Below are 27,309 nucleotides of genomic sequence, written 5' to 3'. Positions count from 1 at the left end.
AGTAACATATGACATTGCAAAGACTGTAATTAGTGTAAAAATGTATTTCTTTTAAAACTGCTGTTAGCCAATCAGAGGCAATGTTTGCATGTATGAATATTTACGAGCAAGAGCCAAAATCCTTGTCAGGGAATTAAAGCACAGTTATACCAGATGACCGGAGCACTTTAAAAAAAAAAAAAAAAAAACAGCTCACATAGCGTTCAGTCATACTAGAGACCACAAATGACACCTTTAAAGAAAAAAAAAATGTGATGTCCATTTTAATGACATCATTTCTAATTGCTCTGTTTTTGTGGTCACAGGTGTGTAATATTTAGAATATTTATAATATGTAAAATCCAATGTAATATAGTATATTTTACTGCTATTTAATATGTAAATATAATTAAATATATAAATAATATTTATATTACTCTATGTAATATTTAAAAGATATTACTACAATTGTTTTCAGTGTATTTTATTAATTAATTTTGATTAATACGTATTTTATCTTGTTCATTTTAGTCTATGTGGGTCCTGTGTGTAATTTTCCACAACTTTGGCGACTGAATTAAAAACAAACAAAACAACACAAAAAAAATCGAATCACTGAATGGTTAAAAGTATTATAAGTATTTTTCCCACCCGGATTTAGGTAAACTCCGCCTTCTGCACGAGACCTGAGTAATACATGCGTATTGGCCAGCCCGCTTGTCAGTATCAGAGCCGTACGATCTCCTAGCCAATCGCTGCGCAGGGGGCGGGGCTTGTCCTCGCGGTAAAGCATAACTGAGGCATCTGTGAGCTTTTGAAAGTCAGAGAGTCTGAGGATCAGAGAGAGCCAATCCGAGCGCAGCACGAGCCCGAGGAGCAGCACTGAGGAGAACCATGGCAAACGCTTATCTTCAGGGAGTGGAGATCTCTGCCTCTCAGTTCCTGGATATCTTTCATCATTATGACAACGACGGTAATCTCCTTTCCACACTGGAGATTTAATTAACAATTATTTAAATTAATTGATTTTGGGAAGATTTTTTTTGTTCTTTTTTTTTCAAGGAGTTGCAAAAGTTTCATCCAGATGTTCTGAAAGATCTGATGGAATTTTAATATTTTTTATTTTGTATTTTTTACATAGTCATGCTCTTATTCTAAACACAATAAAAAATGTATCAGGATTATTTTTTAATTAAAAAATAACAATCCTAAAGAAAGAATACATTATATAAGATATGTTTTTTTCTTATTTTTATTTGTCATCTCTAGATATTTTTTAGTCCTAACAAATGTACATGAACCCTGAGCTGCTGTGTGTCACACTGCCAATGTCACTGATTGGGCGCTATACGTTTCTCCAGGTAATGGATATATCGAGGGCAAGGAGTTACAGAACTTTATTAAGGAGCTTCAGCAAGCTAGGAAACAGGCTGGTCTGGTAAGTCTCAACCTTCTGCTTTGAAATATTGCAATATGTTTGGGTCCCAAGATTGACTCAAGACTGGCAGTCTTCAGCCCTTCTCCTGAAGACCCCCCTTCCTGAGATTTCAGCTCCAACCAAAATCCATCACACCTGATCGAGCTGATCCAGGGGGAACGATTATCTGGATCAAATGTGTTCAATTAGGGTTGAAATTGAGCTGTTCAGGAAGATGGATTGGAGTGGGGTTGGTGACCGATGCTCTAAAGATTAACACTGTAATTCATTCAAGTGCTTTACTGGGATTCTAATATTGGACAGATAAGGTCATAGACATATGCATATGCACAGCAGCGTATTCACTGACAGAGATTTATAGCCAGTAACAAGGTTGAGGTTGACACTAAATGCCCAGATGTTTGTAGACACATCTGTGTCCATCATTTCCTCTGAATTCAAGGGTATTAACATGGGCTGCCTGTTATTGGAGAAAAATGGCATTGCGTTATTTTTCCCTGCTGATATACAGCTCTGAAAAAAATTAAGAGAACACTTCAGTTTCTGAATCAGCGTTTTTGATTTTGCTATTTATAGTTATATTTTTTAGTAAAATGAATATATATATATTTTTTTATAAACAATGGACAACATTACTCACAAATTCAAAATAAAAATATTGTCAACCATGAGAAATGGTTGAAATAACAAAAAAGATGCAGAGCTTTCAGACCTCAAATAATGCAAAAAAACAAGGTCTGAGAGTTCCGAAATCAATATTTGGTGGAATTACTCTGGATTTTAACCACAGTTGTCATGCGTCTTGGCATGTTCTCCTCCACCAGTCTTACACACTGCTTTTGGATAACTTTATGCCTATACTCCTGGTGCAAAAATTCAAGCAGTTGAGTTTGGTTTGATGGCTTGTGATCATCCATCTTCCTCTTGATTATATTTCAGAGGTGTTTAATTTGGTAAAATCAAAGAAACTCATATTTTTTAAGTGGTCTATTAATTTTTTCCAGAGCTGTATATATATAGCAGTAACTAAAAATACAGGAATAGAATATTCACAAGATTGCACCGGACATAAATGACAAAAATGTCTTTAAAAACTTGCATTATTAATATTATTACAATATTAATAACATCATGATAACCATAAATCTCAGTATCTCTATTTAACAGTATCTCTCTTTATTCACTATTGCAGTAAAATATATATTATATTGGGCAGTTGGGGTGGGCAAATAATATCAAGATATTACAGTCCATTTTGGCGATATCGATATTCTTGATGAAATGACATTTTTACTTTTTTATTAATATAAATATATAAATAAAAAAATATATTAACCAACAAAACAATGCATATAAGAGTTGTATACAATCAGTAGAAACTAAAAATATATTTAAAGAATATAAGGGTTTGTGTATTTCATAAACAGTATATTATTATATTAATATAAAAATAAACATAAATAAAACATATAAAACAATAATGCAACAAAAAATTTAATGCAGCAAATTTTGTGCATGCATATAAACTACAGTACAGTCTACAATACAATAAACATTGTGATACTAAAACAATATACTGTCTATCCCCAGTAAAATCATAGTTTCTACCCTTTTGCTGCACCAGCAGACTCTACTTTTCTGAGAAGGCTTTACACTTTACAGATGTTGGAATACTGCTGCAAGGATTTGATTGCATTCAGCCACAAGAGCATCAGTCAGGCCAGGTTTAGGATGCAGCTCCATCATCATCATTCATTCCAGAATTTGCAGTTACACTGTGTCATTACTGCTTCACTTCGGAGCTTTATAAAATTGTTTTCAATTTTATTGCAATATTATTGCGAATGATATGATAGGGCACAGCCCTTTATGACAGACATAATTTGCCTCTGGTATATAGTATGCCATGGCAAATGAGAAGAGTGCAAATCTTCCTTTTCTATTAAACAGCAAAAGCATTTAAAATAGAATTTAACATTGCACAAGACAATGTTTGCCCTTATGTATCCATATACACACTGTAATGACAATGCTTGAACAATATATTGTCCAGCTCTATAAAGAATGATTATAGAGCTTGTACCGATTTACTGCACCAGCAGCCTCTACTTTTCCGAGAAGGCTTTACACTAGATGATGGAACATTGCTGCAAAGATTTGATTGCACACATTCAGAGCATTAGTCTGGTTAGGTTTTGGATGGAGCTCAGTTTCACTGCCTCACCACTTCTTTACTTGGGAGCTTTAGACAACTATAGCAGGATCTTGACTTTGGGTACGGTGATTTTTTAAGAGCAGGCTTTCAAATAAAGCCCCATCCGGATGGGATTAGTTTCTCAGGGGTGTTCTCGGGTAACTTTCTATTTTATTGGGGGGGGTCCTCTGTGATTTTATTGAGAAAAATTACAGGCTAAATTACCTACTGTTTTTCACTGAACTCCGTGGTCCTCCGGTATTCCTGTCCGGATCCACATCTCTGAGTTTCATCACCTCGCCTCCACTGCCACGCACTGTAGTTACGTTTTGCATGTTTCCACGGAGATCCACTTAACACACCAGAGAGTGGAAATTGAGGAGCTACTAAACGCGAAGCCAAAAAACTCACTGGTCCTCCTGTTTTTTTTTTCAATTGCAGTCTGGATGCAGGAGTTTTATCACTGAATACAATTGTGAAATATTTCCCACTGAGAAACTAATCCCATCCAGATTATACAAGCTAAGTGAGGCTGTGTGTAGTTAAATGCCCATGATTACAGTGGGTATGTTTTAAAATAGCATAGTTCACTTTTAGAATTAGAAATGGTGTCTGGATATTTTGGGAGGTATACTGTACAGTGGTTCAGACAGAGAGCTTCTACCTATTCTATCTCTCTGGTTATTACACTGCCTGACCAAAAAAAGTCGCCACCTGGATTTAACGAAGTAAATAATCTGGGGCTGCTGCAGTTGTTCAGGTCTAGGTTCAGCAACAGTATGTGATGAAAGAATGAGGTCAGCTGACTACCTGAATATACTGAATATAGACCAGGCTATTCCATCAATGGATTTTTTCTTCACTGACTGCACGGACATATTCCAAGATGATAATTCCAGGATTCATGGTGCTGGAATTGTGAAAGAGTGGTTTAGGGAGCATGAGATCATTATTTTCACACATGGATTGTTCACCACAGAGTTCAGACCTTAACCTTTTTGAGTATCTTTGGGATGTGCTAAATGGAGAGGACTTTGTGCAGTGGTTGGTCAGACTCTACCATCATCAATGCTGCAAGAACTTGGTGAAAAATTTATGCAACACTGGATTGAAATAAATCTTGTGACATTGCAGAAGCTTAAAGAAGCAATGCCACAGTGAACGCATGTTGCAATCAAAGCTTAAGGTGGTCCAACCAAATATTAGAGTGTGTGACCTTTTTCTTTTTGGTGGCGCCCTTTTTTTTTTTTTTGGTCAGGCGGTGTATAATGGTTTTCTTCTGTTCAGCTGATCTAGAGACGGGTTAAATCCACAGTGTGACGGCTGCAATATTCTTGAGCATTTGAGCCTGGCTGGTTCATTTAGAAGCTGCTTCCATAGCATGTAATTGCAATGTGAGTGGAATTTAGAGGAGCTGTATTAGATTTCTTCCATGTAATGGGACAATACTGGGGTCACTGTCGTATGTCTCTCATCTCATTTAGTTCTGAAGGTGATGTATGCATGGTGACTAATGAGGAGCGGTCCGCTGGGACAGAAATTTGTCCGTTTATTCTCAGGCAGAAAGCTTAGTTCGGTTGCTACAAGCAGGAGTGAAGAGGATCAGGCATGTATGAACATGATTAAAGATGATACATTCAACAGAACAGAAGAAGTATTTTTTTGGACTATAAGGCACACTTAAAATCCTTTAATTTTCCCAAAAATTGTTAGTGTGCCTTATGTATGAATTTTTTTAAGGAGCAGTAAAGTCACTCCACTGAATATACAGGAGTTTCAGTTTAGCTCTCCAGCAGTATTAACATTAGCCACTAACCGTTCAGAGGTGAGTATTATTGGCCTGTAGTCTGTGTGTTTACTGTGTTAAAACAAGCTACGTGGGACAAACCACTAGCTAATATCTCCCTGCTTTACTGGAAAACTCAGGGTTCCTCAGTGTAATGTTGTCGGGCGGCATTAACCGCTAACCACTAGCGATTAGCCGCTAATGCTAAGCTAATGCTCCAGCTTTAGTGGAAATCTGGAAATCTAAGCTTACTGTAAATAAACAGAATCACTTTACTCTACAGTTTTTAAGAGAGAAATCTGTGTAGATTAACATCCAGCTCTCGTTTGACTTGTCTGACTCATCTGAAATGTTTTTTTTTAGGAATTACAGTTTTGTTTACTTAACTTATGCTTAGCTCTTGCTGGGTGGTGACATGGCAATACCTCTGTTCCTTACTAGTGTCGCATAAAATGTACCTTATAATCTGGTGCACCTTATGTATGAAAATAAACCAGAAAATAGATATTCATTGGTAGTGCTCCTTAAAATCCTGTGCACCTTATAGTGCAAAAAATATGGTTTATGTGCAAAAATAGAATGAATAAAGGATTATGTAGTGGTTTATTCTCACCACCTCCTTTGTTTCTACACTCATTGTCCATCTTATCAGCTCTACTAATCATATAGAAGGACCTTTTTAGTAGTATAGTTACAGACTGTAGCCCTGTATCAGTTTCTCTACATACTTTACTACCTTTACTTTACTAGCCTTTTATGCTGTTCTTAAGTGGTCAGGTCCCCACAGCACTGCAGTAACATTGATTATCATGGTGGTGGTCTGTTAGACTGTTGGGGTGTGTTGTGCTGGTTTGAATGGATCAGACACAGCAGTGCTGCTGGAGTTTTTAAACACTGTATCCACTCACTGTGCTCCACTCTATTAAACACTCCTACCAGTTGCTATTTTTTTTTCTTTAAAGTGGTAGCAGTAAAATACATCTTAAGTTATAGCATTTGTCTTTTAACTTGATTAAATGTGAAAAATTAGTGGATCATTGGAATATGACAAAACTGACCTGATCATTGTCATGTGACATTTAAGGGTTAAGGGTGTAAAATGGACTTGGGCTGTAGTGAAACGTGATAACGAGCACAAATTTAGTCAAACAGCCCACCTCCATAGCTTGTGCTCCCAACAGGCTTACAATACTAGTGATAGGGGCATAACTTTCCTGTGCAAAGAAATCACTATTTTTACATCATTAACAAGCTTAAAGTAGCTCCACACTTCATTGGTAGAATTCTGAGGGCCCAGACATTTAAAACAATGCACTTTGAAACTTTGAAAGTGCACAGGTAGTTTATTAAAATTTTAAAAGGTGCTCTCAAGTCTCATGTAGACAGTCACCAGATATTTTCAGCAACATTCATGCATTTCTGCAGAATTAATTTTGCAGTCTGTTCTTCTGTTTTACCTATTCATTCCTGCTAATTAGCCGAGTTATTGTGACTTCATTTCAATATGGTGTTGCCTGGAGAACTACCTTAAGGTTATATTGTTTAAAACTACCCTTAATAAACTACCTGTGCAAAGTTCTTAGTGCCTCTTTTTAAATTTAAATATCAGGGACATCAGAATTCTACCAATGAGGTGTAAAGCTACTTTAAGCTTGTTAATGGTGTTAAAAAGTGATTTCTAACGCTATATCCCTATCGCTAACAAACGTGTTATGAGCATCAGTTAAAATTCAGAAGTAAATGGGAGTAAATGGAGGTGGGCTATTTCACAGAAGTTCATACTTGTTAATCATGTTTCACTACACCCTAAGACCATTTCACATAAGAGTTCTCCTTTAAGAAAGTAATGTAACAACAAAAATCTACCCCAAAACATATATTACAGCATATAAAACAGCATATTTAGTGCTTGCATGATAAATAATATGCCATGGCAAAAAAAATGTTCCTATTAAACAGCAAAAGCATTTAATAATATACTTTAACATTGCACACAACAATGTGCTTGTCCAGCAATTTGACTACTGTGCATATGCACAATGTGGTGACATTACTGAAACAATATATCATCCAGCTCTAGTATGATCAGAGTTTGTATCCCTTTACTGCACCAGCAGACTTTTTAAACATTGTGTCCACCCTATTAAATACTCCTACCTAGCTGTTTATTTTTGCAACCTAGCATGTGTCTTTTAAATTATTTAAATGTGAAACATTGGTGGATCATTAGAATTTAATTGCGACTAAATTGACCTGAACATTGATTGGGTTTAACTTGCTTGATTTTAACCACAGCATAAAGTGACTTACTAGACTTGAAAGTTAAGACTTAAAACAAGTTTGATTGACATACAAAATGTTCACCTATGATGAATTATGACTAAATAACTAAATATTGAATGAAACAATGATTTTAACACAGTTGTGTTTTCCCTTATTTTCTCCTAGAGTTGATTTACATTTTGTTTGAGGAGCATCTGAGCATTTTATTCTAAAATCAGATCTTTACAATTTTGTCTCTGTACACCAGCTTAATGGATTTCCCATTATTAAGGCACTGTTCACATAGTCTGTCCATTTTTATTGTGTTAAAAGTAATTTAAAAAACAAGCATAATTATAAACATAAAGGCAATTTTAATTCCTAAATGCAAATATTTCCTGGCTGCCTGACATCTGCCAGTTTCAGTAAGTGGAAAACACACTCAGTGAGGTTGATTTCAGGTGGCTGACTTTAAGAATGTTACATTTTTTGCCGTAAGGAACTCTTAGGTCGATCTTGCAAGATGTTGGTCTTTCTGTTCATCTGTACTGTGAAACACCATTCTTTCACTTTTGCTTCATTTGACTGACTCTGAGCATAATGTATAGCTCCTTCTGTCAGCAGCTTTAACATCAATAAACCACTGACCCAGTTTAGTTCCTGCCCCATGCCATACATTCCTATGCTGTAACACTGCCTACACCATGTTTCAGATTTTATGTAAAGTGCTTCAGATCCTTTCTTTTTCCACACACTTCTTAAACATGTTAATCTAGTTTTTTTATCTGTCTGAAGAATTGGCCATGATCGAATCTGGTATTAACATTCATGAAAGCATCTCTTGTTCAAAGATAGGAGTGGGAATCACAGGACATCTCACATTATGATATTTTTAGGACACATTGCATATTTACAAGCTGATGGCAAGGTGCATAACTAGGATTTGGCATTGTTGTATAAAGTACTGAAATCTTACACTCAAGTAAAAGTATAGGTACCCTAACCCTCCAAAATATGACTTTGGTAAAAGTCCAAGTCACTGACTCAAATGTTACTTGAGTTAAAGTCTTAAAGTATCTGAAACGTAAGTATGAGAAGTACTGTAAAAATAGATGTACTCAAGTAATGTGATGAAAAGAATGAAGTAAAAAGTACACAAGGCAAATGCAGTTTGAATGACATTTTTATATGCCATGTTGTTGTTGTTGTGTTTGTCTTTGTCTCCGTCTCCGTCTCGTCTTCCATGTGGCTGCTGATTGCGAGCTAGCTTTGTGCTTAATGGGAGAAGCCAAACAGGTGTATCTTATTGGCGGTGATGAACAAGCCCAGGCATGACCTGACTTCTTTTCAGTCAGTAGGTGGGGTCAAAACATTGTGTTTTCTCTCTCTCTCTTTCTCTCTCTCTCTCTCTCTTTTTTTGTAACGAGTAACTAAACCGAACATTGAAAATGTATCGGAGTAAAAGGTATGCAATTAAATTCAGAAATATAGTGAAGTAAAAGTGAAAGTTGTCAAAAAAAATTAAACTCGAGGAAAGTACAAAGTATTCCAAAATATACTAAAGTACAGTAGTGAACTATTTTTACTTCGTTACTATACAGCACTGGGATTTGGAACACTCGGCGCTCCAGAGGAAGCATTTTCAAGCTCAACCTTTAGTTGTGTAAATACCAGAATATCTGATAAATTGGTGTTAAAATGTTGCACTTGCACTTGCAAGGGAACTATTAGGCTTGTAACAATAATTATGCTGTCAATAAAAGTATCGTTTAAGACATGAACACATGGGTCTGGTAGTGGGGTGGAAAGAGGACCTGACTACCCAGGGCCCGAGTAGGGAGAGGGGCCCATGAAAATCCTGATTTTATTTTTTATTTCGCTCACATTCCTTGTGTACTGGCCCTGCATGGACATTACACATACGTACAATACAGTTCATGTTATTTTAGAAAATATAATCCTTAATGGTCCTTTAAACATTGCTAGATTCTAATGTCAATGTCTGAATATTCCTAATAATGTCATAATTATTTCGGGGAAAATATATTGTACAAAAAATTAACATGACATACGGTAACTATGAACACGGGCTAAGTGCTGCCACTATGATCGGGAGATCGCCGGTTCGAATCCTGTTCATGTAGCTTGCCATCGGCTACCGGAGCCCTGAGAGAGCACAATTGGCCTTGCTCTCTCTGGGTGGGTAGATGGCACTCTCTTCCCTCATCACTCCAAAGGGTGATGTCACTCAGGACAAGGCGTCTGTGAACTGATGTATCAGAACCAATGCTACTTCAGCAGCTCGAAAAGAGGTGGTGTCTGACTTAACATGTATCAGAGGAGGCATGTGATAGTTATCACCCTCCTGGTGTTGGGGTGTTACTAGTAATAAGGGGAGTCATAATGAGTGGGTTGGGAAATTGGTGGTGTAAACTAGGGAGAAAAAGGAAAAAAAGCCCTCTGTTTTATAATAAGATGAGTCTTAAAAACATATGATTTTTATAAAGGTGGACAGTCTAATCTTTAAAATTACACACAGGTTGCTGTGTCATCCCAAACCTTCAAAGTCAGTCAGTATCCCAGCCTAGAGGGACAAAACCATCAATATGTGGAATCAGATCAATACTGCTATTTGATTTCTCTTAATTTTAGGCACACAATGTAGAGCTGGCTGAAGTGTGCTGAACACAAGTTCATTAGATAATCCTGCTTTAAGTGTAGTGAATGTGAGATTAAATAAAAGATGGATGTACACATTTTTTGGAATACTCTAGAGATCTTCAAAAACACAGTCTTAATTTTTAATCGTTTGTTTACTTGTAGTTCATTATGTAACTCATATAGGATCATATAGGAGAAATCTTGTTGGGATTATGTTAAAACCAGTTGCAATACTTCATAATCAATTCTACTGCTTATGATAAATCATACAAACAGTGCATCACAAAAGTGAGTACACTCCTCACATTTCTGCAGATATTTAAGTATATCTTTTCATTGGATAACACTGACAACATTAAACTTTGGCACAATGAAAAGCGGTCTGTGTGCAGCTACTTATATAACAGTGTAAATTTATTCTTCCACACCTTTTTGAATAGAGCTGAATAACGTTTTAAAAAAACAAATTCTGTGGGGATATAAAAATTTACAATATAAGCAGAGGTTACACTAGCTGTTGCATTTAAAATAATGGAGGTAGAATTACAGTGTATTGGAAAAAAACGTGATTGTGTACAGATTGTTCTTGTATACAGACTTCAGAAAAGGCTACCTTCTGGAGTGACCTCCTGAGATCTGGTAACACAATGAGTCACATGACATTTTGGAGGGAAAATGACAAGCAGTGCTTAATTTGGACATTTAGGGGTGTAGTCTCTTAGGGGTGTACTCAATTTTGTTGCCGGTGGTTTGGACATTAATGGCTGTATATTGAGTTATTTTGAGTGAAGAATAAATTTACACTGTTATATAAGCTGCAATTTTCATTGTGTTAAAGTGTCATTTTGTCAGTGTTGTCCCATAACAAGATATACCAATCTGCAGAAATGTGATGGGTGTACTCTGTAACGCCACAGACGGGAGTCAGACGCTCGCGGTAAAAACAAAACGAGGCTTTATTATAAAGCACGTAAGCTGATAGCGTAGTCAGATAACAGGCGTGGGTCAAAGCCAGAAAAGCAACCAACCACAACATCAGAGCCGAATCACAAACCGAAAACGAAACCATTAACCAGAAGCAGAGTTCAATAAACCAGAAAATCACAATACAAACAGAACAAAAGGATAAGGCAAAAACGTAGTCGAAAAGAACAAACAAGGGTCATACACGGGTAATACAGACAGGAAAATAACGCTCAGTATATCGCTGGTGAAACAGAGAAAATACCTCGCGAAAAACGAGACAAACAGACAGGTATTTATATCTGAAGTAAATTACCAACACCTGAACACAATCTAGAATTCCGGTGACGTAGACCGCACGAATGAGCCGCGATTGGCTGAGTCCGAACACGTGGTGTTGTCAGGTGCATGCTGGGAGGTGTAGTTCCGGACCGGGGATTGTCCATAGACGGGAACGGCAGAGTCAGAAAAAGGAACTACAGAGTCTGTGGTAGGCGTCACATACTCACCTTTGTGATACACTGTAATCCATAATCAGAGTAAAAGTTGATTGACATCCATTATAAAATGATTACTTAAAAATATAGAAAAATCTAACTCCAATTTTAGTATAAAAATATTTCAACTTTGAAATAAAAATAAAAAAAATTGTTATAATCTTGTCTAATAAGATGAGTGTCTCAACACATTTCTATTAATAATCTATACTGAACAATGACCAATTTATTTAAGTCATATTGCAGTTTTTCTTTAATGTTAGGATTTTTTTAGCAGTGGTAGCAAGCCTACACTGCATATGTGACCTGTGGGAACTGTGTGACTAGAATAGATGTTTGGCCTTCAGCCAAATTATTAATTTTAGTTTACTTTCGGTTTCAACCTAAAATGTTTTATTTCTGTTTTATAGGAATCGTGGTATGATCATATGTATTATTTTAATTTGTGCAATTATTGTTAACCCAAAAGTGAACATGGAGAAAGTTAACTGGCCCACCACTGCAAATAATAACTGTACTGGGGTGGTCCTGTTATTGTCATTGTCCACTGATGTTTTAGGGCTGTCAGGGAGCTGACAAACTGTGACGCAACAGTGGATTGTGAAAAAGCTACAAAATGCAGTGACATTATAGGTGTTTTTGATAAATTGACTGCCATTGACTGTAAGTATTCCATGTGGTATTTTCCTCATGCATAGTTTGGAACTCATTCTTACTCATTCTTACTTAATATGCTCCCCTGCTCTACAGCTTAAATTTAAAGTCAAACCAGTCAGACACGGTTAAAGTACAGATTCCAGACTTTAATTTAAATCTCCTTCGTTTTCTGCTCACCATAATATAGAAACATACTGATGAGGCAAGACAGGCGTTTTTCAAAGTAAAGATTTTTTCAGTCACCAGATGTAATTCATTTGAGCAAGTGTTCCACACGCTGAATAGAAAACGCAAGGGATCGATTCCCCAAAATATAAAAGAGCTAAAGATAACTGTATTAGAGGCTTGGTGAAGCATCACCTGTTGATGTTTATGAGTGCCAGATTTTCAAGAAGTACTCCGGTATGGGAGTATTTTGAGAGTATTTTGGCTTTAAGCCAAATTAGTGAGGAGAACCATCAGCGCGAATCAGCCGGTATGTTTATAAAGTTTCACAACAGTGGAAACAAAAGCTGGCCATACCTGAGATCTTATTTAAAGTACAACCATCAGTACACCCAATTCATCCAGCTGAATATTTAATATAAAAATTGTTCCCCCAGAGAGATCCTGCCTCTCACGGTAAACATCATGCTGGTGATTTTTGCTCAGAATTTGTCTGACAGTTAAATTATATAAAATACATTTATATCTGTGTGTCTTTGATCATATGGACTAAGCTAATGTGTGTTTTGCAGCATATACATATATGATCAGAAAAAGGAATCTGCAAGTGCCCATGTGGTCAGAGTTTAAAAAAAATAATGAATGTAAATGTTACTTTAATCTATTTGTTGTTACTTTATTTTTTGAATAAAGGTCTGTTTAATATTTAGTGCAGTTTTTCAGATTTTTATTTGTTTTAGTTATTTAGGATATTAAAATATTTTTATATTGGGAGCCCAATGTCTGCTCTTAATAACAGAAAGTTAGTTTCACTGTAAAATGGTGTAATAGTATTATGCTAGTATAATATTAGTGTGGCACATTGTCTGAAAGCAACTTTGGGAGCCCAGAAGCAGGAAAAAGCATTTTCTATGCTGGTGCTTTAAAATGACAATATTATTGTTTATCGCAATAATTTCTGGGACAATATATCGTCCTGAAAATTTTGTTATCGTGACAGGCCTAGCCACATTTGTATTGTACGCAATAAGTAAGTCACATTTCTGTATCATGAGAATCACTGTGTTTTGTTGTGGAAGCTGTTTATATTTGTATTGTTATGTATTGTTATTTATTTTTTTCTGTAGGAATGGAGCAATGTGAGATTTCTGGGCCAATGCCAATATCCAATTTACACATTTATAACTTACAGAGAAACTGGACACCTCAGTATAACTAATAAAAAAAATCAATAAAAATGAAGTTTGAATACTGTATTTTTTGCACTATAAGCCACACTTAAAATCCTTTAATGTTCCCAAAAATCATCAGTGCGCCATTAAATCCAGTGCGCCTTAAGTATGAATTTTACCAGTCAGGTTGTAAGAAGCAGCAAAGCCACTCTGCTGAACTGCAGCGTTATACAGGAGTTTCAGTTTAGTGTCTCTAGCACTGGGGCTGAAGTAGCACTAGCCAGCTAGCATTGGTGGAGCATCATTAGCATTAGCCACTAACCACGCTCGTTCAGAGGGGAGTATGTCAATGTTAAAGTGTTAATGCAAGGACTTCATTTATAATAAGTCACACATAATTTTTTTAACACAAAGTTTGACCCCAACTTCCACCATAATCTGCTCTGACCCCTTTTTCCTGGGTCAGTTTGCTTGTGGTGAGAACACGATCTCATCTCGATCCGACCCAGCTATCAAATATACTTATTTTTAATAGGTATTTTTTTTAGGCTAAACTACTGATAAGGTGCAGTTTAATCTGATTTATTACCCAGATAATATACTATTATGAACAAACTCTGTTTCTGCTGCTCCATGCTGTTTACACATGCAGTAATGTGCTGCGTTCACTGCTCATTTCTGTGCTGCATGTCCCATTTAAAAAGCTGTTTAAAAGCGCAGCGGCAAATTTTCAGTGTCTGTGTTAAAGCAGCTTCACACTGCACAGATATGTGCAGGAACACAGAATCTATTCACTATATTTACTTTTTTGCTCCCGTGCCAGATAGAGAAAATGCTTCAAGTAAACAAACTCATCAACTGATTCGGACCAGAGAAACAAAACTACAGGTGTAAAAATGCCCTTTCAGCAAAATAAGTTCTAATTCAGAAATCCTGATAACCAAGCTGAAATGTTTACAATTATACATTTACAACAGTAAAAAAAAGTTTTCTCTATCCAGTTTATCATGCATTCTTTATTACAGTGCCCTGCGTTGGCTTTATCTTCTCTCAAACTTACGAGTATGTACATTTCTTACATTCATTCTTTTATCACATTAAAATATCCACTATAAAAACTTGCGTCTTAAGAAGAACTTAATTACAGAATATTGTTGTGGTAGGCTTTTTGCTACATTTCCTTATTTTTATGTTACATTTTTATTATTTTATGCATAAATCACAATATTTGTAAGTTACTTTTGTTTACGAAATAGACAAAAGTTTAGAGATTATTTTTTAGAATTACATAAAATAAAACCTTTACATTTATTTTGTTTACACAATTTTTTCTATTTTATTTTACATTTCATTAACATAAAATTTCTAAATATTTTACACTGTTTTGTCCCAGTAACCTGAAATATCATAATATTATTTTAGGGTCAAATCACCCACCCCTTAATAATTTTGCCAACCTCAGTTTAATAAATGTAGGATATAAAAAAATGTATATACTAATTGTCAGGGTGCGTGAAGGAGGGACGAGGAGAGCGGATGCAAATGCGAGGGATTTTATTAAACAATAAACAAAAGACAAAAATAAACAAATAAACTGAAACTAAACTGAAAACAAGAAACACGGGACACAGAGACGCAACCATAACAGGCTAACAAAGCACAAGAACCGACACGAGGGAAAGGGAGCACGGACTATAAATAGTGTAACACACACACGGGAAACAGAAAACACCTGGGGCTAAGGGGCGGAGTAACAAATGAACACAGGTGAGAACAAGAAACACTGAGGAACACGGATCACGTGGGAGACACACTCACAGTCACAAGCAGAGACAGGCACAGAAAAGGTAAATAAACACAGAAACACGAGAACAGACAGGGACCACGTGACAGAACCCTCCCCTTAACGCGCAACTCCTGGGGCGTGAAAAAAACAAACCCCCAGGAGCCGGTCAGGAGAGGGTGGAAACCAAAAAAGAAACAAAACACAAGACTAGAACAGAGGACACCTGAGAGGAGACTGAGCGGAAAACAGGGACTGGACATTACTGGGCAAAGGGACCGGAATGAAAACAGTAATAGGGACAGAAACAAACACCGTGACAGGGACTGGAACAGAAAAACCACCAGGGACAGGAACTGGAACATAGACAGAGACAGGAACCATAACGGGAAGAGACAGGGGCACGAAAAACATAGATGGGTACCCAGGGCTGGAAAAAGTCTGTGGGGCTAGCCTGGGTACACCACAGGGGGCAAAGTCAGGGGGCCTCAGAGCAGGCCTGGAAAGGCGGGGCCTGGGAGTGGGCGTGGCGGCGGGAGCCACGGGCACAGGAATAGACGCGGTGACCGCTGGTCCGCCGGTGAAGTCCGGCGCGGAGAGCGCTGGCCCGCCGGTGAAGTCCGGCGCGGAGAGCGCTGGCCCGCCGGTGAAGTCCGGCTCGGAGAGCGCTGGTCCGCCGGTGAAGTTCGGCTCGGAGAGCGCTGGGTCGCCGCTGAAGTCCGGCTCGGAGAGCGCTGGGTCGCCGCTGAAGTCCGGCTCGGAGAGCGCTGGGTCGCCGCTGAAGTCCGGCTCGGAGAGCGCTGGGTCGCCGCTGAAGTCCGGCTCGGAGAGCGCTGGGTCGCCGCTGAAGTCCGGCTCGGAGAGCGCTGGGTCGCCGGTGAAGATCGGCTCAGAGGGCGCTGGGCCGCCGGTGAAGATCGGCTCGGAGAGCGCTGGGTCGCCGGTGAAGATCGGCTCGGAGAGCGCTGGGTCGCCGGTGAAGATCGGCTCGGAGAGCACTGGGTCGCCGGTGAAGATCGGCTCGGGACCACTCAGGAACCAGGGCGGACAAAGGCATGCGGGAGGCAGAACTGCCCCTGGAGGCAACGGCCGACGGGCTGGTGTAGGGAGGTAATCTCCCTCCTCCTCCTCCGAGCTGGACGCAGGTGTGAGGAAGTCTACATAGTCCCAGAAATAAGACTCCTCACAACCTGCGTCCCTGCCAACACGGTGCGCCCCCCCAAAAAGTGCTCCCCCTTTGAGAGGATCCTCCTCTGGCGAGCGGGAGCGCTGAGAACGCCGCTGCCGTCTTTTCCTCCTCCGGCGCCGGCTAGCTGAGGAGTTAGGAGAAGGCTGCTCCTCCAGCACGCCGCGAGAAAGGGAGGTGCGGCGGATCGCCAATCTGGAACCCAGGTAGACGCCACTCGCTGCATCCATAGTTCGGTCGGTTCTTCTGTCAGGGTGCGTGAAGGAGGGACGAGGAGAGCGGATGCAAATGCGAGGGATTTTATTAAACAATAAACAAAAGACAAAAATAAACAAATAAACTGAAACTAAACTGAAAACAAGAAACACGGGACACAGAGACGCAACCATAACAGGCTAACAAAGCACAAGAACCGACATGAGGGAAAGGGAGCACGGACTATAAATAGTGTAACACACACACGGGAAACAGAAAACACCTGGGGCTAAGGGGCGGAGTAACAAATGAATACAGGTGAGAACAAGAAACACTGAGGAACACGGATCACGTGGGAGACACACTCACAGTCACAAGCAGAGACAGGCACAGAAAAGGTAAATAAACACAGAAACACGAGAACAGACAGGGACCACGTGACACTAATCCTGATGTTTGAATATGCGTAACAATTAATTGTTACTTTTGAAAGGATTGTAATTGCATTGTTGTACTATAATATTATAATTATATCAGTGGGATAACATTTTCTTAAATTTATCTTAAAATGATAATACTATTTTGTAGTGCAATAACAGTTATTGTGACAGGCCTACATTGAAGAAATATGCAGCATTTATTTAATGCACCTATCACTGCTATGTCTAAAATGTTATGTTGCTCTTAAATAAGCGGGACTGTGTGTAAAAATATATATATATTTATTTGTAGTAAATGTGTCTAGAATAGTCTGTTGTGTAATATGTGTAAAATTCTGATTATTGTCATTTTAAACTGTAGAGCAGAGCAGCATATCGGGGAAAGATGTCCCTTTGCTCCACACTGTATGGAGAGCACTGTGCAGAATGTATAGCAATTGAATGCAATGATACATGAATCAATTCTGTGCTGATACGCCATCTTGCCTTGTTCATTTTGTTTGTCAAATTGGAGCACATATATGATCAGTGTTTGGCATCTGTGTGTGCAACAGCATGTGAAAACCCAATCAGCCTTGTTCTGTGAGGGGTGAAGAAACGCATACACATGCAGCCAAATAACAGGATTCAGGCTGCATGATGATGAGCTGGAGGAAAATAATGCTCTTCATTCCCATTTTCTTTCAGAGAGTTTTCTAATGGTTTACGTGACTCATGCTGATGAGTTCATTTCTGTTAAATGTACTTTACAGGAACTGACAGACCAAATGAGGGCCTTTGTGGAAGAATATGAGAAAAATGCGGATGGAAAAATAGATATCGTAGAGGTAAGAAAGTTTCCTTTCTGGATGGGAGGTAAAAGGTGTTTAAAGGGCTCATGTCCTCCATTTTTTCATCATTCAATCGCCTTATTTTCATATTTTCCAACCCCTGATATCAAAGAAAATTGAATAAATGTTTTTTTTTATGTTTATGACGGAAAATCAATCTTTAAACAACCTTTATTTAACATTGCCTTATAGGCACCGGCTAATGTTGAAATTCAGACATTGAATTAATGTTCATTTAAAGGCGGTGAAGTGCTGTGGCTCTTGTACACTCACACAATGTCCTTATTGCTTTTATTTGGCGGCCATGATTTTTATTGGGTTTAATTATTAGCACAATCTCCTTCTAGCACTGGGGTTCAAGTCCCTATCTAGTTGGAGTTTTGATGTTCTCCCTGTGTCTGCTTGGGTTTCCCCTGGGTTTACTCTGGTTTCATCCCACAGTCCAAAAACATGGAGATAAATGTAAGTAGGTAAATTGGATACTCTTACTTGCCCTGCTGTGTATGTGTATATGCCATATTTTTCACACTATAAGGAACTGTAGCCTGCTGCTAACTCCGGATAGCACTGCTGGAGCAGTGCATTAGCTGCTAATTGCACGAAGCGCTAGCTCTTTACCGTTTAGAGTTGAGTATATGGGACTGCAGTTTGCGCGTTTACCATGTTAAAACAAGCTACAGTTATCCTAATATCGCCCTGGCTTAGCAGAACACTCAGGGTTCCTCAGTGTAGCTCTGTAGGGTGGCATTAACTGCTAACCGCTAGCTATTAGCCACTAATGCAGACTTAGTACTGGAGAATTTCGAGAATGTAAGGTTACCGTAAATAAATGAAGCACTGTCAGGAAGACCCAGGCAGGCAGACGAGGAGGCAGGTAGGGTGAGAAATGAATAATTTAATAAATAAATATAAATAAACCAGGAAACAAGTAAACGAGTAACACTAAACAAAGAAACACAAATAACCAATAACCAAAACAAACGAGCGATAATAATAAACAAACCAAACAGGGCAGGGAAATATAAACAAGGGAATAAACTAATAAACACAAAGCAGGGGTATATACAAAGAACTAGGGAACACGGAAATAAACAAGAAACTAGAAACATTAAACAAGAGATAAACAAAGGACAAGGGCAATTACTAAGAAAACGAGGGCTAGGCAAGAAAACACGAGAATGACAAAACAACAGAGGAAGGTGCAAAGACCGACGGAGACAAAGTGGTAGACGAGGGCTATTTAAAGAAACAGGAAACACTATAATTAGAAACACCTGGGGAAGGGGCGGAGCTACAAATGAGAAACACATGGTGGAAATCTACTGACAGGAGACACAGAGAGGCACAGGTCACGTGGGGAAGACACACAGAGACATGAGACAGGGCTAAGACATGACAAGCACGTTATTCACCCAAATAAACAGTTTTTAGTAGAGAAATCTGTGTAGATTAACATCCAGAGCTTGTTTGACTTGTCTGACTTTTTTTTTTAAGAATCACTGTTTTGTTTACTTAACTTAGCTTGGCTTTACAAGTGACCGGCTGAATTTAGAAGGAAAACATGGTGACACCCCTGTTCCTACTCAGGGGTGGGTTTTACCACCACGCAAACCACGCAATTGCTTGAAGCCCCAGGGATCAGTGGGCCCCCTGCTGGCCAAAAGGTTAGCAAATAAAAAAACTAAAAAAAAAAAAAAATGAAACGCATTATTTCTTTTTTGTTTGACACAAAAGAGACACCTTACATGCAAGTTAAGCTAGGCGAGGTAGACTAAGGCTCCGTCCACACGAAGCCGGATATTTAAAAAAAAAAAACGGAGGTTTTTGTCTCCGTTTTTAAAAATATCTTCAGCCACACGAGCAGCATTTTCAGAAATATCTCCGTCCACATGGAAACGACATACCACTCAAAAACACTGAAATGAACAGCGATTCTCTAGACATTTGGATGTTATCAACTAACTATCTGCCCTGGCTGAGGCGAGTTGAGTGATGCAGCAGTAGAATATTAGTGTTACTCCAAAACAGCAAAGCTAACCCAGCTAACTGAAGTACCACTTAACGTAAAAATGCTTAATGTGGAGTTTCTTTCCACTGAAGCTTTCTATAAGGACGAATCTTAATGTGGCTTAAATAATTACCAAAACAACGAGCCAGAAACACCAAACATCTTATTTTTTCGCTGTATATTAAACTTAATCAGAATCTATAAACAAATCACTATAACCCACATTACTGACCCTCTGTAAAATCCAGAGAGGCTGGGGAGTAAACAGGCTGGATGAAGAGCTCCAGTAACAGTAAATTATGTATTTTGAGTTTGCTGGTGTAGCTGGTCTGTCAGTATATTCAGGGTGGTGTTGGATCAGTATAATTAAAGCTCATACCCATAGAGTAGTGTGTAGAACAGCCAACACGCCACTATCACTCGTCCCAGCTACACTGGTAAAACATGTTACAGCGTTTAAAGCTGGTTCTGGGTAGTTCCGCGCTGTTGGGTCAGAGAGGGCAGTTAGATCGTTAGTTGGATCAGCTGGGTGTAATATGCAGGCCGGAATTCGCTGTTGTTGCGCCAAACCCATTTTTTTGAAGAAATGAAATGTCTGACGAGGATAAGGTACCTGAGACACCTAGGTTATCAGAGTCAATATTACATTCTATTTACAAAAGAATCCATTTGATCTGGGCCCCTGGAAAAAAAAAAACATTGCTTAGGACCCAGAACTTCCAAATCCGCCCAGTTCCTACTACAACAGGGGTGTCAAACTCATTTTGGCCGAGGGCCACATTGGCATATTGGCTGTCCTCCGAGGGCCAGATGTAACTTATAAATATAAGAAAATGTAACCAAATGTAATATATGTAAATGAATGTAATTACTCCTTAATGTTAAATAACTCTCAATATATTATTTATTCAATCAAATATTACAGTTGCATGGAAAAAATGTTTGCTTGTTGCTCTATTAACATAAATCCTGTTATGAAATCCAAAAACTCCATCAATCAAGAACCAAACTATACAAGTGAATAGAAATGACATAAAATACAAGTTATATTAACTTTGATCAAAACGTTTGATACTGAAAAGAGGCTTAATAAATATAAAATCAAAAATTGTGAGCTGTGACAGATTTAGCATTTCCTCATCCAACCACTAGTGGGAGCTGCAGCAGCACAAGCCCACAGTCTTTACTGAGTCAGAGCTACAGCCCAGCCACGGGCTACAGGACTCAGCTGAGCCAGTCTGGAGCGTTTTTAAAATTTTAAGTTCTTCTGTGTATGAAATAAAATAACCCCACTAACCGGATAATACAGCTCTCTACAGTTCATATTTCAGCCCAAGCAGCTAACAGCAGCAGTTTAGAGCAGCCATCCCGGAGTCACTGCTCGGATTACATTATAAACAGGTCAGTTAGCGCGCTGCTAACCTCAGGATGTTTATAACTACGGAGTTTAGTGGACACACCACGGCTGCAAGGTTAGACTGTTGAAGAAATCAGTAAAGGCTGGTTAGATAAGTGATTCACCTCCTCGTCCTTTGCTGAGGTGAAACTGCGACTAGCGATGTCACAGTGATGTTTATTAACCTCATTAAAACAGATTTTATCAGCTATTGTCTTATAAATATTTACACATAATTTATATCTCTTCTAAAAAGCGTTTATTTTCGTCAGTAACACAAAATGCATACCGGTCTTTCGCCTTGAAGCACAGCCGTCCGTCTGCATCAACTTTTCTTTTTCTGGATATTATGGGATAAACATGTCTCAATTCCACCCGCGAAGTTACACCTTCCCTCCGGCAGGGTTTCCACATCAATGACTACACTGCCGTGTAGTGGCAGTAAGCCGTAACTTTGCGGGTAATACAATCGACAAGCATTGTGGGAAATGTATTTTTTGGTCAAAGAACGCTTCTGACCTATTTATTATAGACACTAAGATTTTACAAGCTCTCGCGGGCCACATAAAAAGACGTGGCGGGCCACATTTGGCCCGCGGGCCTTGTGTTTGACACATGTGTACTACAAATAGTTACTAGTTATTAGTGTTGCATAAAATGCGCCTTATGTATGAAAAAAGATCAGAAATAGATGTTCATTTATAGTGCGCCTTATAATCTGGTGTGCCTTATAATCAGAAAAATACAGTAAGCATGTAAGTGTGTGAATGTATGTATGACTGTATACTCAGATATGGTTTGCCTCATAGTCCTCGGTAGAGGTTAGATCGGGCCCAAAAAATCCAACCCGACCCAGCCCGAGCCCGTGCACGTTCTGCCCGAGCCCGACCCGCACCATAAACTGTCATTATGAACCCGAGCCCGACCCGATCCGCCCCATATACTGGCTGTTTTCGGGCTGTTTGAATGAGCGAAATATAATCAGAATTGTGTTCAATAACACTAACATAGAGGCATAGAACTATTATTTAATTAAAAGTATTTTTAAGAACAGCTAAACACAGTGCTGCAGGTCAAACGCGGAGGCGTTCACGTGCGAGAGAGAGAGAGAGACAGAGAGAGACACAGAGAGAGAGAGAGAGAGAGAGAGAGAGAGATTTGCGTGTTCTGGTGTGAGCAACTTACAGGTAAAGGTTCTCTTTTATCTCCTCGTGCTCATATTCTAGTCCCATACATAATTCTGCAGCTCCCTCAGTGTTTTCTGTCATATTTTGCGGCTAGCGCGAGCGCTTACAACTAACACCACGGACCGCAAGGTGCCGAATCCAACTCCCTGCTAAATCCGACTCCCGCTTCGCGGACAGAATCGGCACAACACCCCCCGCTGTACAACTGCGGGAGTGAAAACAGCGCTTATAAATAATATAGTTTAGTTTCACTTTCAGTTTTTGTTATTTTCGTTATTTTCTTTAAAAATAAAAATATAAATAAAAAACAGATGCCTACATCTCAGACTATTTTCTGGAGCCCGACCCGACCCGGCCCGAGGAATGTCGGGTTCAGGCAGAGAATCTAAGCTCTAGTCCTCGGTTAATGCCTTGCAAAGTACACAAAGCTATCTGTCTGGTGGACATTCGTTTCTTCTTAAGAGTACACTGTGAGTGGTGATTGAAAGGTGCTATATAATTGTAACTTCATCACTAATTTTGGCTAAAGGTGTTCCCCTCAAATAATAATAATCATTATAATAATAAAAATTATTATTATTATTAAATGTCCCTTGAGTACAAGCGGTGAGAATAGATCACAAAATACACATATTTAATGTCAGTTTAATACAAACAATAAATATAAAATACATCTTTAAATTAATGCTAAATCAACATAAATTCAATCAATCTGCACAAATAAAATTATTCTAATGTTGAAGATCTGTGTTCTGTTAATGCATTAGAGATGAAAAATAAATTTTAATTCAACATATTTTTGCTATCTGTTACCTCACTTTATTGCTTTTAGTGCCATTAAGAATTGTTATATGTAAATGATGACCAAGGTGCATAGACACATTTAGATACTTACTGTTTAAATATTCAGCATGCTGTACTTTTGGTGTTTCACTTATACTCTATTAAGGTTTTCATCATATTGTATTTTATATAATAATTTCTCTTAGGCATATTTAGATATTTAGAGATTTTTGGTCAGATTACTGAGCCCTGGATGTAAGTTATTAATTTAGGTTGGAAGATATTGGGCAATTACAGTGAATATGATTTTGAGAGACAGACAGACAGACAGACAGACAGACAGATAGACTGTGCACACTGAGACCTTGGCAGTAATGTGTTATATTGATAAACATAATGAATTTACTCCCCTGGGTTTTTTTTAGAGAGAGATTTAATAGAAACAGTCTAGATGTAGTTGCTGTCTTATGACTGTTTGGAAAAATGCTTAGATAACAATAGAACAATGTTTTTAGATAAGATATGAGAAAGAAAGAAAGAAAGAAAGAAAGACAGTTCAAATATGCACAGACATATGAACAAATGAATGAATGAATGAAAGAAATTAATGAATGAACGAGTGAATGAATGAATGAATGAAAGAAATGAATGAATGAATGAATGAATGAATGAGTGAATGAATGAATGAATGGAGTTACACTTATATTCTAGACACCAAAGTCTGCTTTACAGTCACGTTTTACATACAACTATTTATACTCAGCACTTATTCACACACACACTGGTGAGAATCAGCAGCCAATCGCACTCAGCGTTGCCTCATCTGGAAACGACCGTCCACCTGGAGTACCGCTTCGGGCACCGAGCACACAGTGCCGACCCATATCTAGAAATACAATCATACACACCATACCTACATACACCCATACACACCAGGTGTATGGATGTAAGTAGGTATGTGTGTATGATTGTATTTAAAAGAAAAAAAAGTTACTAGTGTCACATAAAATGCGCCTTTAAATCCGATGTGCCTTATGTATGAAAATAGACCAGAAACATGATTGTATTTCCAGATATGGATCGGCGCTGCTTCGGGTACTGAGCACACAATGCCGATCCATATCTGGGAATACAATCATACACACCTACCTACTTACACACATACATACCTTTCTGCAATTAAGAGTAGCCAACATAGCTTATCTCCATATCGTTTTGGACCTTGAGAGAAAGGCCAGAGTCCCCGAAGAAAACCTACATTGAGACAAAGAGAACATGGAAACTCTACCCAGATAGGGACATGAACCCAGGGAGGCGAAAGTGCTAACCACAAATCCACATTGCCTTACAATAAAAGACAATGAAAAGGTTCTCAATGTCTAAAATAAAAGTTCATCCTAAGGACATTTTCACATACATGAACATCTCTGACTCTGCCTTAATTGATGATGTAAAAGTGCATTTTCCCACTTTGCCATGGCGATGGATGCTCATGAATTTCAAAACTTCCATTGATAGTAACAAAAGCACTATCCGAACAGGATTATTTTCTCAGTGGGTCGTCTGTCTGAAAAAAATTTCACACTTCTACTCAGTGAAAACTCTTGCATCTGGACTGCAATGGAAAAAACAGGAGGACCAGTGAGATTTTTTGGATTTCTCGGTCACAGAAATGTTGTTTTTACGTAGTGTAAGTGTAATCTTGTGTACGTAAGTGTAATTATGGTGTGTAGCAGTGGACAAATAGCCATTTTATTAAACGCAAAGGGACAAAACTCAGAGATGTGAATCTGGACAGGACTAAAATCACAGAGGACCCCCATAAAGAAAAAAGAAAAAAATACCCAGAATCCCCTGAGAAACTAATCCTGTCCGGACAGGGCTAAAGATACATGTTTCAGAAAAACTGGTTGCTCTTTACCATACCTCCTTCAGCATCCTTGCAGTCCAAATTCCACACATTCCTGCAGAATTTGGTGAAACAGTATATATTGTGAGGGTTGATTATTCTCAATTGTGGCTGTCCATATCTGTTCATTTACATAATTTAATAAATTAATAGATCAATATACAGTAAAAGCTCCAAAATGGTTTTGCATAAAAATCTTTTTTTTATTTACTTGCACTTTCAAATGTGCAAAGTCACAGTGTGAATAACAACAGGCTGTAAACAACACCAGTAGAAAGTGATGATGTATATAGTGCTCAATGTGACCTGTGAAAGCTGTATAGCAGCAATTATGTTTATGTACAGTGTAGAGGTGAATAGAACATTTCTATTAGTTATTGAATTACTGCAGTACTACATTAAAATGGCTTGCTGACAGTTTCACAGCAGTAAAATAATATGATAATAAAGTGACTAAGTGAAGGATACTTGGGGGAATTTATCAAATAAGTGAATACTCATCCAAACATTCCATTTAATATTTAATAAAATTATATATTTTAGTGTAAAGAGTTTTTATAAAGTTTGTACAGTGTACAGTACTGTATAGAGGTTTTAGATAAAAATATGTAAATATGAAATACTTTTTAAGCTCTGTATTTTACAGCCTTTTTCTGGTCTATTTTCAGGAGCTTCAGGCATGCTCCGTCTCCAAAAATTCTCAAAAATTTCATAACTAACACTTAGCTTGAAATTCACGAGACGAGATACAATATTGGATCCAGGAGAACAAGATGATACAAGATTTTAACAATATACAGTGCCCTCCAAAAGTATTGAAACAATGAGGTTGATCCCTTTATTTCTGTGTAGACTGAAAACATTTGAGTTTGACATTAAAAGATTAATATGACACAAATGGATCTCCAGACCATCATTAACCATCAGTAAATTTTGCATTTCATTTGGAAATCAAGGGATCAGAGTCTGGAGGAAGAATGGAGAGACACACAATTCAAGCTGCTTGAGGTCTAGTGTGAAGTTTCCACCAATCAGTGCTGGTTTGTAGAGTCATCACCAGTCATCTGCTGGTGTTGATCCACTGTGTTTTATCAAGTCTAAAGGCAGTGCAGTGATTTCTCAGAAAATCTTACAGCACTTCATGCTTCCCTCTGTTGACGACTTTTATGGAGATGTGGATTTCATTTTCCAGCAGGACTTGGCACACTGCCAAAAATACCAATTGGTCTTATATAATGTTCTAATCTTCTGAGACACTGATTCTTTTTTTTTTTTTTTTACTGTCTGTAAACCATAATCATCAAGAATAAAATAAATACATGCTCTAAAACAGATCACTCTTCTGTTTCTTTTACTGAAATGAAGTAACTTTTCAATTATATTCAATTATTTTTAGATATACCTGTTTTTTGTAAGCAGTCATCTTGTAATGGAGGTAAATTAAGTTTTTGGATACCTGTGCTCACAAGACACATTTAAGATCTGATAAGAAATATCATGTCACGAGATCTCGTCACACCCCTCTCCAACACTGTAAAAAGAGAACTTCATTACAAAATTATTTTATATGAAGATGCAATTGAACTGTTTAAGATTCAAAAGATTTAAGATTTAAAGAGTTTATTGTCACGTGCACAGTAAGAAACAAGTTTTCTTGTACAATGAAATTATTTTTTTGCTCCTCGCCAAGTATGCCGCATAAAGATAAAAATAGAAAATATACAATAAGATAGAAATTAACTAACTAAATATAAATATGAAATTGGTGTTGAATTTGCATCCAGGATGGAAATATATACATGAAAACAGTAATGTGTT

General features: G+C 38.0%; 1 protein-coding gene across 1 annotated transcript in view; it reads left to right on the top strand.

The window, feature by feature from the left end:
- The first annotated feature begins 789 nt into the window (after positions 1–789).
- Positions 790–27,309, top strand: part of calb1 (calbindin 1) — a 41,927-nt gene continuing 15,407 nt past the window's right edge. Inside the window, exons 1-3 of the mRNA XM_022674138.2 lie at positions 790–952; positions 1,341–1,417; positions 18,131–18,205. Of these exons, the coding sequence (XP_022529859.1) occupies positions 874–952; positions 1,341–1,417; positions 18,131–18,205 (231 nt within the window). The 5' untranslated portion in view covers positions 790–873. The remainder of the gene's footprint in view (positions 953–1,340; positions 1,418–18,130; positions 18,206–27,309) is intronic.

The sequence above is a fragment of the Astyanax mexicanus genome, chromosome 6, assembly GCF_023375975.1.
Source record: "Astyanax mexicanus isolate ESR-SI-001 chromosome 6, AstMex3_surface, whole genome shotgun sequence".
NCBI classification, from domain to species: Eukaryota; Metazoa; Chordata; class Actinopteri; order Characiformes; family Acestrorhamphidae; genus Astyanax; species Astyanax mexicanus.
The sequence above is the reverse complement of the archived record's forward strand: the minus strand, read 5'-3'. Positions and strand labels throughout refer to the sequence as shown.